Source organism: Elephantulus edwardii, unplaced genomic scaffold, assembly GCF_000299155.1.
Source record: "Elephantulus edwardii isolate Elephantulus edwardi_28Jun2011 unplaced genomic scaffold, EleEdw1.0 scaffold00223, whole genome shotgun sequence".
Taxonomy (NCBI): domain Eukaryota; kingdom Metazoa; phylum Chordata; class Mammalia; order Macroscelidea; family Macroscelididae; genus Elephantulus; species Elephantulus edwardii.
In genome coordinates, this window is record NW_006399973.1 from 4,861,911 (window position 1) to 4,881,923 (window position 20,013).

A 20,013-nucleotide genomic window follows, 5' to 3' on the forward strand; every position below is an offset into this window, starting at 1 on the left:
CAGCTGTTTCCATATGGATCCAAACCCACTGCTATCCAGTTGATTTCAACTTGACCCTCCATCATGTTTCCAAGCTATAGATCGTAAGAGGAGTTCAGAATACAAAGCTACCAAGCAACAAGGGCTTCTTTCTGTAAAGATTACAGCCTTAATAACCTTACTGAGTGGTTATTCTGTCCTTTAAGGCCATTATGAATCAGAATCAACACAATTGCAATGGGTTTTGAGGGGTTAACATGGCTGAGGTCAAGTGCATGGAAACGGAGTTTAAACTCTAATCCATATCCTAATCCATATTACCAATGGAATGAACCTTTAGCAAATTAATCTTTCTGTGTGTATCTTTCTTTATATAAAATGGAATCATAAAATGATATACATTATAGGGTTCTGATTAAATGCATTTATACATACACACAAATACGTTTAAAATATTGTCTGGTACATTACAAACCATGCCTTATAATGTGCTATTCTAACAAGAAGCATTCTTTTGGTCCATTACCTTTAACATGTTGCCACACACTTTTTTTTACAGAGGTTTTGGATTTCCATTTATTCATTGCCGCACACTTTTAAATTGACTACTGTGCTGAGAAACTTTTTTTTTTTAATGTACTACCGTCATTTGCAGCAACGTGTTAAAAAGTTAATATTCTGTTTTTATTATATCTGAGAATAAAATCTATGGGTTCTAAATTTCACTTTGCATCTTCTATAAGCAAAGAGAAAATAGAAGGAACAGGATTTGTGGGAGGTCTCTGAGATATCTTGAAAAATGACTGTTTTCTAGAAAGATATTTTTCTGCGCTAAAGTAGGCTAAAAAAGGTCCCTAATTAAAATCTAAAAAAGTTTACATACCTTGAGTTTATCTTAACATCTAAGCATAAATGTAACGAGTATTTATAATTTGGCAAAAGGGAAAATCAGACAAACATGGGTCAACCACTTCTAATATTCAAAACTCCAAAACAAAAAAGAGTAATGTGGTTTGTTAACATTTGTATAATTTTTTTTTTTTACCTAGGTTTTCAAGGTCTTTCTGGGTGACAAATTTATAATCATCATAAACTGTGCTTTCTGGATTCTCTTCTAATTCTTCTGTCAAGTTGTCTAAGAAGGAACACCACCTGGGAGCAGGTCCCAAAACCTGTTGGTTTAAATTAAAAAGTTAGAAAATGGACATTCTCATGTCAATTAAGACTGATTTTTTTACAACCAGATTCCCTTAAATAGAACTTAAAAAAAAAATTTGCTCCCAGTAAAGTATTTTAAAAATTACAATATGTACAATGAAGAAGCATATAATACCACAGTTCAGCAAGACAGCAAACAATAAATGCTGGTAAGAGAATAGACAGAATGAACTCTCAAATACTGCTAGTGGGAATATAAAATGGTGCAACCATCATGAAAAGCAGTTCAGCATTTCCTTAGAAAGTTAGAAATAAAAATATCATTTGGCCCAGCAATCAGACTACTAGATATATATATATCCTAAGGATTTAAGAGTTCCAACACACAACCAAGTTTACTGTAGCATTACTTATTATAATATCAAAGAGTAAGAAGCAAACTGTCCAACAGCATATGAATGGTTAATATTACATTCACATAATGGAGCTTTATATCTCACTTAAAAATGATCAAGAACTTGTGTGAAATAATATATAACATGGGTGAATCTAGAGAAAACTACAGTGAGTGGCATAAATTAGTTACAAAAGGGCCATTATGGTATTAAGACCACAATTTTATAAAAAATTACAGAAGAGTTTACCTACAGAATCATTATTGGATGATGAATAAGAATGGAAACGGAGGGGAAAAGGGAGGGTAAAAACAACCAGGTAAGCTAAGTAAAGGAAAAACCAATATACAACATGGTGTGATCAGACATTGTAATCAATTAAATATGTTAGAAATTGATATTAGTGTTATAAAACAAAATATGTATGAGTAAATGTAAAGCAAATATGATTTGTAAACTTTAACATACATAAAAAATAAAATTAATGGAGAAAAAAAAGTTTTAACCTATAACCAGAAGAGAATAAAAGAGATGAATGGGACCTTCTAAAAATCAAATTCCTGTGCACATCAAAAACTTTTCCAACAGGGAAAAAAACGAAACCAACACATTGGGGAAAATATTCAGCAATCACATATCTAATAAGGGACTTATATCTAAAATTTATAGAATACTTCAGCACCTCAACAAGAAAAAGGTAAGCAACCCAGTCACAAAATGGCACAAGATATAAATAGACATTTCACCAAAGAAGAAATTCAGATGGCAAATAAATACATGAAGAAACTTTCAAAATCAAAACAACTATCTAACCCCAGCAACAACAGCAAAGTTCAACAGGGCAGCAAACAACAAATGCTGGTGAAGTTGTGGAGAGATGAGAACTTTTATTCACTGCTGATGAGAATATAAAATGGTACAGCTACTATGGAAAGTGGTCCAGTGCTTTCTCAAAAAGTGAAATACCATTTGACCCAGCAATTCTATTACTGGCAATAGACCCTAAAGAAACTAGAGCAAACAGAGGAATACTCAAACAGAGATTATGCACACCCATGTTTACTGCTGCATTATTCACAATAGCAAAGAGATGTAAACAGCCCAAGTGCCCATCAACAAACAAATGTATAGAAAAACTATGGTACATTCACACAATGGAATATTATGCAGCATTAAAACCAATGAACTCTTAGAACATTACACAACATGGGGGAGCCCAGAGGACATTATGCTGTGTGAAATATCTCAGTCACAAATGACATATACTGCATAACACTGTTGTTATAAAACAGTACAGACAAGAGGGGTGGGAAGTGAATGGGAAAACAGTGGCTGGATAATAAACACTACATTATATCTGATGAGGGGAAGAGCTGTCCAAAAGGAATATATGATTAGGCATTATATGTATGACAACAATCTGGAACAAGGGGTGCACTGCAGGGTGGGCTGAGGGAGGGAAGAAAATGTTTAACAATAAAGTATTTTTAAAAAATTTAAAAAAAAATTAAAAATAAATAAGCATAATAAAATAGGAAGTCTCCAGGTTTACAAAGGAGAAACATCTCAATCTGGGATACAAAATAATTAGTGAATATTCTTGCATGAGAAGGCTTAAAGTAAGGACAAATAACTAGTTATGTATAGTAATTAACCATTCATTAATCTGTCCTCAATCATATTAAAAAAGAAAATCTATAAAAAATATACTTTATACTTCAAACTTACACAATTTCCTAAATTTGGTACCATCATTTCCCACCATATACTTCAAACATCATTTCCTAAATTTGCTACCATATAAAATAGTCTAAAATGAGAACTATCTTCTTTTAACCTGTTTCAACTAAATCAGCTAAACCTTGCATTGCTCATTTCATTTAATTCCTTACAGGAGGCAGCAATTATATTCTTATGAACCAGATGTTATATTCTTATGAACCAGAGCGATGCTAATACAGGGACTCCAGACCCATAGTGGGTGGGTTGGGTAGGGGAGACACCAGGCAGAGACCAGTGAGACTAATGATAATGGCAGGGCCTCTGGCATCTGTCAGCACCATTCCTCCACTATGGTTTCTAGCAGGGTTCTCTGTATAGTCAGACAAACAGAAACTAAAGTCACTGATATAGGGTAGGGTGGAGAACAGAAATCTATCCATTAATTCTTCAGAACCAACCTGCATTGGATTAACAGGGACTACAAGTTAGCCCCAACGAATGGTGTAAGCAGACAAAGAGTTGACCAGTGTTTATAATTCCTTAATAAAAATTAATATAGAACTACTACTACAAAATAATGTCACTGCCTTTTTATTTTTTTCTCCCATTGCTTTTAACTTTTTTTTTTTTTTTTTACTGTTGATAGAAACCTTTTCCAACACTGTGTCAAATCTATTGAGGTCAGCATTTATTCCAAAGGAAATAATGTCCATTCAATGGAAAAGGCAGTCTATTGAAATTCTCTCTTTCAGAAGAGACAGGACTGGCTTTGGACAAAAAGGAATTTCTAATGACTACTTTCCTATTTATTTTTATAGTAATTAATCATACAGAAAAATATCTAATGGAAATTATTAAATCTAGCTTTAAACTTTGTGAAGAAGGGCAGACTGAAGGAAGAGTATTCTAACAAAGTAAAATAGTTCTTTTAAGATCCTCTTAAGTGATGTATTTTATTATGGTGAACAGATTAATCAGAAAAAATAAAGATGATGTTATCAAAAAGCACTAAGACTAACAGGGTCATGTTTAGAAAAGAACTTTTTAACCTTATCATGTTCCTTATTCAGCTACAAACACACAAGGAACCTTACCATATAACTACTGGATACTGAAACCTTCTTTGGGGAATTGTCAGTATCTTTTGCACTGAACATCCCATTAACGGTCGTTGGTGAACTTGATGCTGGAAAGGGTGGAGGGTCGGCAAAGGAGAGGAAGACCCTCAACTAGGTGGATTGACACGATGACTACTGCAGTGGGCTCTTGTGTGTCAGGAAGTGTGAGGATGGCACAGGACAGGCCTAGGTTCAGATCCTTTGTTCATAGGGTCACTATGAGTCAAAGGCACCTAACGACAACAATAACGTTTTGCATTCTAAGCAAAGAGGCACTGGTTAACTAACTAATGGACCCCATGATAATTAACAATTCAGTTCAACTGAAAACATGGGCTTCAAAGCCCAGAAAGAATGCTGTTTTTACTAACTTTTTTTGGGAGATGAAAAGTAAGAACCAAATTATGGGACAGTCCCAAATATAATTTTCACACAGTTATCTCTGTAATGTTCCATAAACATTCTTTTTGTTAGCTATCTGGATTTTAACGGAATTATTATAAATTACCTCTCAGGAGACAGGTCTGGCTATGGTAAACAGTCTCTTCAATCAAATCCATGACCATTAAATTTTATAGGAGGAAATATTCCCATTAAAAACAAAATTAAATCTAATGGGTTGATTTTATTAATCATGTTTCCCAAGTTACTTTTCGGGGTTGGGGAAGAGCAAAACCATCATAACCAAGTTAAAATGCTTTACTTACACTGGTATTAATTGCATGTTTTAGTAACATGAGATTTCCTCTAAGGGTTACTATCAAGTTAGAAGTCTCAAAACTCTAGAAACCCACTGCTGTCAAGTTGGAATCGACTCATAGCTGACCTTTTAGCGCATGAGAGGAGACTGCTCATCTTTCTATTCTGGGGCACCTGGTGGATTTGAACTGTCAGAGAGGTGCTGCCTTTGGGATAACAATGCAACTCTCTACCCATAATGCCATCAGAACTCCCCAAGTTGAAAAGCTAGTAGTTAATCTACCCAATAAGAAGGGAATAATAAGAGTGCTGGGATCTCTGGGTGGCATAAATAGCTAAGCCCTTGAGCACCATCTAGTAGGCTGGTGGTCAGAAATCATCCAGAGATGTCCCCAAAGTAAAGCCTGATGATCCGTTTCAGTGAACTGATACCTGTGAAAGCCATTTTTGCGTCCATTTGGCCCCGTCTGATTCTCAGTGGTTTGGTTGTCATGAGGTGCCAGTGATCAGTTCTCACTCAACGCCAGTCTGGGTACCACAGAGGATAAAACTGTGCCCAGTCTGACACCCCCCTCACAGTCTCTGTGGTGAAGCCACTGCTGAAGCCTCTGGGTCAATCCACCTCACTGAGGGGTTTCCTCTCTGGTGCTGATCCTCTTCTTTTCCAAGCATGATCCCACCACACCCTGCTGTGACTGGCCCCTCCTGAAAGCATGCCCTAAGTATATGACATGAGATCTCACCATCTTTGCTTTGAAGGAACACTCCGGCTTTACTTACTCCAACGCAAATTTGTTTTGCTTTTTAATGGTAACTCAGGATATAATCAACATTCATCCTCCACACCACAAACCAAAGGCAGTTTCTTCTTTGTTCATTTTCCAACTTTCACATACACATGAAGCCACTGAAAGTTCTATTGTTCTATTCAAATGACATCTTCTTGGTCCATGTTAAGGTTCTGTACGAGCACAGTTAGGTGTTCTGGAATTCCCATTCTTCTCAATGTTAATTATTATGATCTACATAGTTGAATGCTTTTGCACAGTCAAGAAAACCTAAGTTAACATCTTTCTGGTAATCTTTGCTTTCAGCCAAGATTCATTTGATGTCAACAATGAGATCAGCCACTACAGAACAGTTTCCATTTTATGATCTTATCTGAGCAGCCAATCATTTTAAAGCAGTAATTTCCAGTAAGTAAAGAGAAACTTGGTCAGACACTTGGACTCTGGTGGCCTCGTCCATAGCTTAGTTGCACTGCCAACTCAAAGGCTGTGTATTCAAATTTACCAGTGGCTGCATTGAAAGCATTGGCAAAATAAGGCCCCAGGAATTGATGGGGTACCAACTGACTTGTTTCAATTAACAGATGCAGCCTTGAATGTGCTCACCAGTCTATGCCAGGAAATTTGGAGGATGGCTGACTGGCCAGCAGATTAGAAGAGGTCCATATATTTGTTCCCATTCCAAAGAAAGGTGACCTAACTGAGTGTGGAAAATACAGAATAAAATCATTAATATCACATGCAAGCAAAATTTTGCTGATGATCATTCAAAAATAGTTATAACAGTACATAGACAGGGAACTGCCAGAAGTTCAAGCAGGATTTAGAAGAGGCCGTCACATCGGGGGTATCTCTGCAGATGTGAGAGGGATCCTGGCTGAAAGTAAGAAATACCAGAAAAATGTCTATTTGTGCTTTACTGACTATACAAAGGCATTTGACTGTGTGGGTCATGACAAGTTGTGGCTGACATTGAGAAAATGGGAAGATCAAGGAAAGCAGCCTTCAGTATGAATTGCATCTCAATGTCAAGACAAAGATTCTTACCACTGGACCAAAAGGAAACATCATGATGGATTGAGAGGAGATTGAAACTGTTAACAGCTTCATCTTGCTTGGACCCACAATTAACATGCTTGCTACCAGCAGTCAGGAAATAAGGAGACACATTGCACCTGGAAAATCTGCAGTTGGAGACCTCTCCAAATTACTGGGGAGTAATGATTGAGGATTAAGGTATGTCTGATCCTGGCCATGGTTTTTCCAGTCACTTGCTATGCGTCTGAGAGCTGGATAATGAATAAGGATGACAAAGAAAGAATTGATGTCTTTGAGCTGTGATGCTACAGAAGAGCACTGAACATCCCATGGATAGCCAAGAGAACGAACAGAGATGTCTTAGAGAGGGTGCAGCCGGAGTGCACTGTGGAGGTGAGAATGATGAGGATGTGCCTCATACTTTAGGCATGTTGCTAGGAGGTACTAGTCCTTGGAAAGGAACATGATGCTGGGAAGAGTGGAGGGCCAGCAAAGGAGAGGTAGACCCTCAACCAGGTAGACTGACACGGTGACTGCTGTCATGGGCTCTTGTGTGTCAGGAGTGTGAGGATGGCACAGGATAAAACAGGTTCAGATCTTTTATTTATAGGTCTGCTATGAGTTGTACTTGACTTGATGGCACCTAACAACAACAAACAACAACCCAGGAAAAAGATGAGCAGTCCTCCTGTGTGATTTACTGCCTCAGAAACTCACTGGAATAGATTTGAAAGCAATGAGTTTTTCATTGTTGTATCTACCTCTAGGGATGTGAGATGACTTGGACCCTCCACCTGCAACTATGTGAACCAGCAGAAGTCTTCATGCTGCCAGAAGCCTCTACTTTGTCACCTGGCCCAGAGATCTGGAAAATGTCAGCTCCTTAACTTGTGAGCCATTGCCTCATAGTTTCAGGAACTATTTCCTTTTATATTGAAACACTGAGTTTTGGTTCTTTTTAACAATATTAGTATGATTTGTTACTTTAATCCTCTTTGATAGGTTAAATTACCCTAACCCTCAGACTTTCTTCTGCCTTACCATATCTGCGGGATGCAACACAGTGTTTTTTCAAAAGCACCATGAGAAAAGGGTATCCTTTTCTGTTAACTGTTGATCTTTTTGTCAATTATTGAGCATTTCAGCTACTAAGCCAACGGGAATCCTTACAAATAGTTTGGAATGAAGAATTTTCTGTAAAAAATATTATTTTTAAATGAATTATAAATATTCACTCATTCCTGTGTAAACTTGGATATACAATGAGGTAGGCAACCAATTACTTGACATTATTGTGGACTTAAAAAAAAATTCAGTGGGATGTGAATCAGTGATCAATAATAAAATATGTTAATATGCTTGCAGCAAAATTCATAGTTACCTCATTTGGGATAAACAAAGCCTAAAAAAATAACCTCTTCATTACACATTAGTTCTAAGTTCAAATAAATCAGGCCTGGTCTTTGTATCAGTGAGTAATTTTTAAAAAAAAGTTTATTTATTTATTTAATTAAGTTCATGCTTACAGACCAATGAGCTGTATTAAGTGTAAATATTATAGACCACTATTATTATTATTACTTTTTCTTGAGGCCTGAATTTGTTTTTTTCAGTTCTTTCAGCTGGAGAAATGCTGAATGAGTTCTTCCCTTTTTATTCTTCAATCCCAGCTGTCTGCACATTCTACCATAAGGACTAAGGTGAGTCTGATTTAGGCCATAGTCTTTTCAATCATTTGCTATGCATCTGAGAGCTGGATAAAGAATAAGGATGACAAGAGAAGAATTGATGCCTTTGAGCTGTACTGATTATCCCATAACTGCTAAGAGAACAACTAAGAACTACTAAGAGAACAAACAGATAGGTCTTGGAGAAGGTGCAGCCAGAGTGCTCCTTGGAGGCAACGGTGTTAAAGCTTTATCTCACATACCTTGGACATGTACTAGGAGAAACTATTCCCTAGAGACATCATGCTTGAAAACAGGGAAAGATAGGAAGACCTTCAATCCAATGGGCTGACACAATGACTGCAGTAATGGGCTCAAGTGGGTCAGAGAGTGTGTCAGAAAATGACACAGGATAGAATAGGGTTCAGATTTGTTATTCACAGGACGTTGGAGTTGTACTTGACAGCACCTAACAAGGACATTATTATTAAGATGTGACCTAGTGTTATTTATGTGTTTGTTATATGTTGGGCTTACAGTTTCAATCCACCAGTCACTTTGGGAGAGAAAGATAGGCAGTTTATGTAGATAGATATAAAGTGAAATTTAAGCTGCTGGATGAAGCATAGTTAGAAAGGAAGAACCAATAATTACACGTAGGCCATGAAATGTGCTCTCATTAAGATTTATAGCAACAGAAATATGAGAGAGGGTTGATGTAAATCAGAATTGACACAGCAGTGAGTTTTAAAATTATTATTAATGATAATTTTTAAAATAGAATTGCAAAGCCTGCATCTCCAGTAAGAGAATAAGACTTTGCCAATTTATAAAAATCAATTCTGCAACTCATAAATTAAAATTTCCCTTTCAAACTTTTCCCTTCATTACTGGTTGAAAGATATCACGAGCGCCAGCATGTATTTTCAAACAGTGACAGCTGGGAGTTAATAATAAACGATCATAAGCTGAAGAATACCAAGACACGAGAAACAACTGGGTGAGTCAGAGGGAGTGGTCATGTATTTAAGCATGTAATTGCATTTTCAACATAATTAGCTGCCTAATTGCATATCTAAGTTTACATGCACTTGTGTGAGTAATTATGATTCATTTAAAGGTACTCTCCTTGTAATGTTTTTGTTCTCTCCTTCCTAAAAATCAGATTAGCAAAGGAGTAATTTGATTTCAACATTTTAAAAGATTTATTTTAAGAGGGAAAAACTTACTATCTGTCATTTCACTTTACACTTAGTTTTAGAAAAAGTAAATTAGGTACTTAAAGAAGTAATAAGAAAGCAAAGAGAAAAAACCCTTAAGATTTCTTATGCCATTTGCATTCAGGTAATGGTTAACTTAAGCAAGGTCTGTAAGAATAAGCATAAGAGGAGTGCCTCTACTTAACAGCTAGGGGAAATAGGACACCCCAAGTAAACATCTTAAGTGCAATATTTAAACTCATAGTAAAAACTACAAAGTGTTTAATAATGGTACACTATATATTTTATCTTCTCTCTCTTCAAAGCCTTGTAAAACTGAAAGTAAACACCTATAAAAAGGTATTGACACTCAAGGGCAAAATCAACACCACCACCACCACCAAAACACTAGGAGAATATACAGAGGTTGAGAGTATTAATGGGGTAAATGACACAGTAAAATGAAGAAAGTTAAAGGTGTGCACAAGAGTGGGTAACAGGGAGAAAAAGAGAAAACGAAGAGATGATTATCAAAGACTTCAGAGACTAGTGGTAATTCTCTGGAGATAGGAAGACCAAGCTGCTCCTCTTTTAGGGACGGCAGACATAAATTACTGGACCCGTGGGGCTAACGTGAAGAATATCAGACTAAGGAACCCACAGCTATTTCGTCACAGTGCCTAGAATGCCAGAAACCCAACCTACACAGTACTTCAACAGCTGCCAGCCTACCATTCTCAGAAAAAAAACACCTATGGGAATCTTCTCTGGAGAAACGGGAAGTTCCCTAAAGTCTTCAACAGACTGATACTTGGGAACACTCCATTCATTAGCTGTAGCTGAAGAGTTCGCATGACAACTATCATCATGATGTATAAAGAACTCCTAGTCAGTATTTTAGTGCTTTCTTAAATAAGCATAGATTGCCAAATATCACCACTCATTTATTTCCTCTGTACTGAACACTTAACAATGTATTTTCTGCCCTTACTGAAGATACAACTGAGAACAACAAAATAAACAAGAATTCTTGCCCTCAGGGAATTCCCATTTCAGAAAGGAAGAACAATAACCAAGTAAGTGAGATGAAGTATAGAGTATAACAGGTAGGTGTTAAGTGCTACAGAGGAAAAAAAAGCAGAGATGAGTAATAAAGAATATAGAGGAAAGAAGGGTGGACTGGGAGCCCTCAGTGGGCAGCTGGACACACTCTTAGAGGAGAGGAAATAGCCTGTGAGACACCAGGTAAGTGCCAAGGCCTTGAGAGGTGAGAATTGCTTGGCAAGGAGCCCGATCCAGTATAGCTTGAGTGGAGAGAGTAAAAGGAGAAAGCATGGGAGCTGGGTCATGTTACTGCAACACTTGAACTTTCTAAATGAAAAGGAAAGTCATAAGAACAGAGAACTGACCTGATCTTGAGAGAGAGAGAGAGAGAGAGAGAGAGAGAGAGACTGACTCTCACTCTGGTTGCTCTGGCGAGAATAAACAGGAGCCGAGCAAAGACAGATACAAAAAGACCTGACTCCAGGAGACTCTTGAAATAATCCAGATGAGAGGGAACAGTGGTTTGAAACAAATCAGCAGTTACAGAGGTGGTGTGAAACATTCTGGGTTTATTTATAAAACAAAATCAGTGGAATTTTTATGTGTGGTATGTATGACACAAAAGATGACTTCAGTCTGTTGTGGGGTCTAAACAATTGAGGTAGTCAGAACTAGAGACGTGGAAGCCTATGGTAGAACAGACTGATGATCATAAAAAATTCAGCTTTGGACTACGTGATATCCAAGCACAGACGTAAAGTTTGGAAACTAGATATATGAGCCTGGAGCTTGGTGGGCAGGAGGGTCCAGTGAGGTGATACAAGGTTCCAAGGTTCATCAACATGTTGTTATGTGACGTCTAGTCAACTACAACCTACAGCAATACTCTGAACAAAAGAACTGAACTTGGCCCTGTCCTGTACCATCCTCACAATCTCTGATATGTTCAAATGCACTGGTACAGTCACTGTGTCACTCTTGTAATTCAGATGAGCTGGTTTCCAATTCAAAGCCTGCTTATCCATACTTATTCTGCAGTGTCACCAATAAAGAACCCTAATCCCAAGTCTCACTGTCCTTATCTTGTAATATTATCTATCACTCACAAAGCATATGATTTTTTCACTTTAAAAATAAAATTTATATTAGTTTGCATTCAAAATTAATCTACATTGTTTCATTTATGTCCACTGTGTTTGGACTTCTTCATTCAGTGTTTCATATAGTACCTCACATACATTGTATTTTATAAAACCAATCACCATTGTTGTTGTTGTTATGTGCCCTCGAGTTGCTTGTGACTCATGGCGACCCTATGTACAACAGCCCTAAACTCTGCTCTGTCCTGTGCCAATCGCACCGTCTCTGACACACCCATCCCGATTACCCTAGTCACTGAATCAATCCACCTCAAAGAGGGCCTTCCTCTCCTGCGCTGTCCCTCCACCCTACCAAGCATGATGTCCCTCTCCAAGGACCTGTCCCTCTTTGCAACATGTCCAAACTATGTTAGACGGAGCCTTAGAATCCTTGCCTCCAAGGAGCAGCCCGGTTTGATCCTTTCCAGGATGAATCTGTTTGTTTTCCTAGCAGTCCATAGTATCCCTAATAATCTTCTCCAGCATCACAGCTCAAAGGCATCAATTCTCCTTCTATCCTCCTTAGTCACTGTCCAACTGTCTGATGCATAACAAGTGATAGCAAAGTATCAGGCGAACCTTAGTCTCCAAAGAGACACCATTGCTCTTCAGTACTTTGGAGAGGTCCCTAACAGCAGACTTTCCCATGGCAATACGTCTTCTAATTTCCTGGCTGCTGGTGCCAAGAGTGTTGACTGTGGAGCCAAGCAAACTGAAGCTGTGAACAATCTCAATCTCTTCACCATCCATCCTGATGCTGCCAATTGGTCCAGTGGTGAGAATCTCTGTCTTCTTGACATTGAGCATCAATCCATATTGGAGGCTGCAGTCCTTGACCCTCTGCAGCAAGTGCTTCAGGTCCTCCTCAGTTTCAGCAAGTGGGGTTGTGTCATCTGCATAATGCAGACTGTTGACAGATCTTCCACCAATCTTGACCCCACATTTCTCCTCATAGAGCCCAGCCTCCCGGATAATCTGTTCTGCATACAGGTTGAAAAGGTATGGAGATGCGCTGCATCCCTGGTGTACGCCCTTCCCAATTTTGAACCATGCAGTGTTCCCTTGCTCTGTTCTGACAACTGCCTCCTGGTCCAAGTATAGGTTTCGCATTAGCACGATCAAGTGTTCTGGGATTCTCATTCTTCTCAGAGTCAGCCACAGTTTGTTATGATCCACACAGTCAAATGTCTTTGTATAGTCAATGAAACACAGAATCACCATTAACCTATGCTTATTACCCTGTCCTTTCAGGTCCTCACTGGATCTTTCCTAATTCTTCCACCCCGTCCCGTCCTCACAGGGATATTCTCTCTTCCCACATTCTGCCCCCACACTCCACTCCCCTTCCTTTTCTGGACTTTCTTACATACATCTTACTACTTATCATTTTATTTGTATAAAAATGATCATGACTTTTTGATGATAGGAATTGGACATTCCTTTTTTTCACCCCAATGACAAGCCCAAACTTTGAAAGTAAATTCTCAGTGTAATCAAGCAAACCTCTAAGTTTAACAGTCGACCTGAGAGCGTTTGTTTTTATAACTTTAACTGTAATAAAATAAAACTTATAAAATACTGGTGAAAATTAATATTCATGACCACTTAAGTACTGACAGCATAGAAATAAGTGGAATAATTCAGGAAATGGAAAAACATTCAACTATGTGAAATGATATAAAACACCTCTTACTCTGTTATCTTTGAAATAAGGAACAGTTTTGCCAGAAATATTCTCTCCTTGCTTAAGAAGTTTGACTATGTGGATCATAACAAATTATAGATAATGTTAAGAAAATGTTAGTTCTTGAACACTTATATGCGGGCAGCTGTTAGAAATGAACACGGGGCTATTGCGTAATTTAACGTCAGGAAACGTGTGCTTCAAGGCTGTATCCTTTCACCACACCTGTTCAATAGCTGAGCAAATAATCTTAGACAATGGACTATAGGAAAACACAACATCACGACTAGAGGATTCAGCAGTAACCTTCAATAGGCAGACAACACAATCTTGCTTGCTGAAAGTAAAGAGAATTTGAACTGATGAAATACCCTAGTCTTCAGTATAGATTACATCTCACTATAAAACAAATATCTTCCAAATGGATCAATAAGAAACATTATGGTAACTAGAAAGGGTCCAAGTTGTTAAGGATTTCCTTTTGCTTGCATTCACAATCAACTTCAATAGAATTAGAAATACAGAAAATCAAATGATGCATTGTGTTGAGAAAATCTGTTACAAAAAACCTCTTTATAGTGTTAAAAAGTAAAGAACTATGGTGTGGTTAACCCAAGGAATAGTATTTTTCAATTACATCATATTCATATAAAACTGGACAATAAATGAGGGATATTCTGGATGTTTCCAACTTTAGCTATCATGAATAATGCTGCCAGAAATATTTTTTTCATCTTAACAAAAATCTTTTGTCACACGAATATTATAAACTTTGTGACTGTTTATATGTTTCACCTGTATGGGTATTTATCTGGAATGTTCATCAAATGTACAAGATTTTAAAAAATTGTGGTATATTTGAACAATGGAATTCTATCTCGCAATAGAAAGACACATTATTTTGAACCCTGAAAATATTATCTAAGTGAGAGAAATCAAGCACAAAAGGCTATATATCCTATGATTTCATTTACAGGAAATGTTCAGAAGAGACAAGGTAGGCTGGCTACTAGGGAGTGACTGGATTGCTAGTGAGCATGTTTCTTTTTGGTGGCTAGAAATGTGGAATTGGAAAATGAAGTTGATGATACATCTTAAACACTCTTCTGAATTATGTACTTGAAAAGGGTGTACTTCATTGTACATGAATGATATTTTTTATTATTAATTTTATTGAAAATTTACAGGGATTTTGGATTTCCATTTATTCACTGTTGCACTTTTCTCACTGTCCACCCCTCCCCTCCAGTTCGCTCTTCTCTTTGTAAAGTAGAAGAAAAATTCTTTCACTGTTATACAATCCCTCTCCCAAGTCCACTCCACTATGCAGCCTTTATTCTGGACTCCTGTCATGACAATAATACTTAATCATTTATACCTTTTAAACAGTTCTCTCCCTCACCTGTTTCAATGCAGTATACATAATTTATCCTATCTTTCCCAGTCTCACCCCCAACCCCTATGTCAGTCCGTTTTACAACAGTGGCACTATGCAGTATTTGTCCTTTTGTGACTGAGTTATTTCACTCAGCTTAATGTCCTCTAGGGTCACCCATTTTGAGTAATATTTCATAATACCCCACTGTCTTGACCACCACGACAGTGTAGTAGGATTTGAAATCAGGGAGTGAGATGCTTCCTACCTTGTTCCTCTTTTTAAGGAGTGCTTTGCTTATTCAGGGCTTTTTTTGATTCCACACGAAACTGGAGATTGCCTTTTCTATCTCATTTAAGAATGGGATTGGTATTTATATTGGGATTGTGTTGAAAGTGTAAATTGCCTTTAGTAGTATTGCCGTTTTCACAATACTGAGCCTACCTATCCATGAGCAAGGGATTTTCTTCCACTTCTTAAGGTCTCTTTTTGTTTCTTGTAGTAATGTTTTATAATTTTCTTTGAATAGATACTTTGTACTTCTGGTTACATTAACTCCCAAGTATTTAATCCAACACCCTTTCCTGATTAAAACACTCAACAAAATAGAATTAGAGGGAATTTCTTCAACAACATGGTAAAAAGAATATATGCAAACCCAAGAGCCAACATTATTCTCAATGGAGAGAGGTTAAAGGCATTCTGTTTAAGAACAGGAATTAGGCAAGGATGACCACTATCACCTCTCTTACTCAATACTGTATTGGAAGTCTTAGCGATAGCAAATAAAACAAGAGGAGGATATAAGAGAAATCCAAATTGGCAAAGAGGAGGTAAAATTATCTCTCTATGCAGATGATATGATAGTATACTTAGAAAACCCTAAAGATTCAGCAAGAAAACTACTGGGCATAGTTGACCAATTTATCAAAGTGGCAGCATACAAGATCAACATACAAAAATCAGTTGGACTTTTCTACCGTGACAAAGAGAATACAGAGCTGGAACGAAGAAAAACAATACCCTTCATAATAGCAAATCACAAGAGTATATGAATTATATCTTAATAAAGGTGCTATTTTTAAAAAAATCAACTAAGAATGACATTATTACATTAAGCTATTTTTTTTGAAGTTCCAAAAGATGCTTTTATAAAAGATCTGAGAACACAACCTAAAAAATAATTGCTAGAAAAATACAAAGAATTTTCATAAATAAAATGTTTGCATCTTTTTTTAATATTTAGATTAGCAATAAGTGAGAATTATGAAAATGGACTTTTATTTCAGTACAGAAATTACTTTCAGGGTTTTCAGGTTTAAATAAGCTATTTTGTCTCTTGTGGCCTAGTGGTTAAGAAGCTGCACTGCAATCCCAAAAACACGGGGTTAAAAGCACCAGCTGCTCCTCAGAAGAAGGAAGGGCAATCTCCCGTGCAGTTAACTGTCTCTGAAAACCCACTGGAGGGTCAGCTACAGGTCGGTACACAACAACAACAATTAAGTTTCTTTTAATCTAGAAAATTCCTTTTTACTGTTTTAAGATGCCAATATTTTTAAGAATTTAGGCCAGTTGCTTTGTAGAACGCCCTACAATCTGCATTGTGATTGTTTTTTATAACTGTTGTTATATGCTGTTTCAACTTTCTGAGAAAGTGCAAGGCTGTGTTCCATAGTGGTTTCAGCATTTTACATTCCTACCAGCAGAGAATGAGAGTTTCAATCTCTCCACAGCATCATCAGCATTTGCTGTTTGCTGCCATGTTGAACTCTGCTACTGTTGCTGGGAAAAATCATACTAATTGTGTTCTTTTACAACATTTAATGGGGTTTTTTTGTTTGATTTTTGGTTTTGTTTTGCTTTTTGAGAGGCCAGCAGGTCTAGGAAGCTCCAGGGATTCAAAATAACAATTTCCTGAAAACCAAAATCATAGGTCTAACTGGAGCTTTCTGAACCTTGAACTCAGAAACATTTAGCACATATAAGCACAGTGAAAATGAAATGCTTCTGCTAAGTTTAGAGTGGAGAAAGAAATGATAACAAAAGAAAGAACTGCAATTTAAGTGAGCAAAATTTGTATTCAAAACCAGTGAAATTCTTCCACAAAAGCTCTCAAAGTTCTTAAATATTTAGAAGTGGTTTATATTTCATTCAAGTAATTAAAATTTTATATACAATGAGAAAACTTTACATTTGTTTTTCATGAAAAATTTAAATGATGTATTAAATAGGTTTTTAAAAAAATTCTGCTTCCATCTTCTATTAATCTTTCAAGGGTAGGAAACAATGTATTTTAGCCCAACCCTAAAATCTCCAAAATAGACAGATGCTTTAAAAGCAAGGAAGCAAGTGAAGGAACAAAAAGAATCTTTCTTTTCCTTCTTTTCCAGAGTCGGTATTGGATCTCGGCTACAAATCCTCACTTGTTGTTTATCATCACATAGCATTTGGAAATTCCAGTAGAGTTTCAGAGTTCACATTCCAGAGTTTGTGGTAACAATAACCCTAAGGAATGTTAAAGTCTTCTTCTAGCCTTTTCCTCTCTCAACTTCCTAACTGCCCTAAAATCCTGAGCTTGATACACACGCATGCGTAGACACACGTACCATGGTTACTAAAGGCACAAGGCCAATTTGTAACATACGAAAATGTATTTATTTTTGCAATCACACACCTGGTTAAGAGCATCTTGTTTTGTCACTTTATTTCTGTCAAGAGTTACACAGATGGTTTTAAGTATGCTATCCTTGGTTACTTTTATCAGCAGTTTCCTGGTTCTAGTCTGTTTCCTTGCAAGGAAAGGCTAGACTTTTATTAATAACTGTCAGCATATTCTTACTGCCTCCAATTCTTAATGCTGAAGTCTATGTAAAAATCAAGAGCATCCTAGTATATAAAAATACCTAGGCTCGAAATCTGGCAGAAACAAAGGAAGTGCAAAACATTTTTTAAACAGATTCTGTATACACTTTCCCCCCAAGCACCTCAATAGTGCTTTTTTAAAGAGCATCAAAGGCATTTTGTCACTATTTACAAGTTACTGGTTATCTAAAAGGTACCACAGATGGAATTAGAAAATCTTGAAGGACATATTTTCAATTCAAGGAAAATAAATTTTCCCACACATATCCAAAAAAGAAGTCAAAGGAGAGCATTATATTAGAATAAGAAAAAGATACAAGAACCAAGGTTGGATCCATAAATGGAATAAAATAAGGTCAATCATAAAAGCACTTAGAACTTTCTCTTATGACAGGTAGAATGTCTTGCTGAGAGATCTCAGTATGTGTACAGGGAGCTTTGGCGGCTTACAGGTAAGAAGCTGTACTGCCAAAGGTACGCAGATAGCCAGCTCCTCTGTGGGAGAAAGACGGGCAATTTCTTTACATGTGATTTACTGCCTTTGAAAACCCACTAGAGGGTCAGCCAGGGATTGGTTCCAACTCGATGTTACACCAACATCACCACAACAAATATGTTTATTTTCCTCTTAAATGATAAATAAAATTTTCACAAACATGACAAAGATCTTATCAAAAGAATTGATATATGTGGGGTAGAGGGAGGAAGGATATACAAACACGTAATTATACTACATACATATTTAACTAACTCTGAATTAACATAACTTTAAGTTAACTAACTTAAATAATTCTTGTTAGGCCTTCAGATAATGTCGAAAGACTGTATTTAAAAATTTAATCATTTTCAAACATAATTTGAAGAGCTTTACTAGAAAAATCCATATACATAATAAAATCCATAAACTTCAAATTAATGAAAATTGCCTCACACAGTGGTTAAGTACCTGGCCATTAGACAAAAGGGCAGCAGTTTGAACAAAGATGTGGCCTACTCCTATGAAGATTATACCCTTGCAGACACTATGGGCCAAACCACTCTGCCCCCTAGGGTCTCTTTGAGTCAGAACTAATGGGCTTAGTTTTGACTTAGTGATGACAGGAAAAGGGCCAATTATAATTACTAAGATGACAGGAAAAGGGCCAATAACAATTACTGAATCAAAACTTTACCTTTGGGCTCCCTGACAATCAAAGCTTCAAAGAATAATGGACAAAAAAGAAGAAGAATGGACAATAAAACTGATGTTATTAGGCGTCACTGAGTGGATTCTACAACAGAATCCAACTTGATAAAGAGAAGTATACTGATAAGTATAAAGAGAAACTCTTCTCTGTCATTAAACTCAAGAGAGATTTCAACAGGGAACAGTGTTTGTTTTTTTAAAAAAACTAAAACCTTCCAAATACTGTTCAACATAAAAGAAACATAAGTAAATCACAATTTGTGAGGCCAAAAAGAAAAGAAATCCAAACAAATAACTTGATAACCCAACTTAACAATGGAGCAGTTCAGAACTGCACTCTATAATTCAGTAGCCATTAACTATTTAAGTGAAATGAATTAAAAAGTTGTTCATTAGGCACACTAATCTGATTTTTTAAGTGCCCAATCCCTGCATGGGGCTAGTGGTTAATATATTCAACATGGCACATGACTGCTCATCATCACAGACATTTTATTGGGTAGCATTAGAGAATTCAAAGAAATAGGGAGTAAATACTTAAAACAGGAAACTTGATAAGTAAATAATACCAGAAATACAATGAAATATAAGACAACTATTAAGAACAATTAGTATGGTTTATATATGCTGAACAGAATATTTTGTTAAATGCTACCAACTCTTTAGGATATTATGGATAATGAGATCCCAATCCCACTGAAACAGAAATCTAAGATGTATGGAGATGACTGACTTAACTCAGCCAAGAACTTAACTTGATAAAATAGTAAGAGGAGAGAGTGGGTATGGATAGCACTTTCTATGTGGAATATTTTTCTGAAAACCAGGTTCTTTTTCTAAAGCAAAACAAATGGTGATGTTGCTAGGTGCCATTGAGTCAAGTAGGACTCATAGCAACTCTATGAACACAGAACTGAACCCTGTCCTATCCTGTGCCATCCACATCATCTCTAATACACT

The 20,013-nt window shown here is 36.7% G+C and overlaps 1 protein-coding gene across 3 annotated transcripts in view; it reads right to left on the minus strand.

Moving 5' to 3' along the window:
• NOL10 (nucleolar protein 10) overlaps nt 1-20,013 on the minus strand; it is a 128,654-nt gene that overhangs the window by 34,887 nt on the left and 73,754 nt on the right. For all 3 annotated transcript variants that reach the window (XM_006898210.1, XM_006898211.1, XM_006898212.1), the window contains one exon: nt 1,025-1,151. In XM_006898210.1, the coding sequence (XP_006898272.1) occupies nt 1,025-1,151 (127 nt within the window). The remainder of the gene's footprint in view (nt 1-1,024; nt 1,152-20,013) is intronic.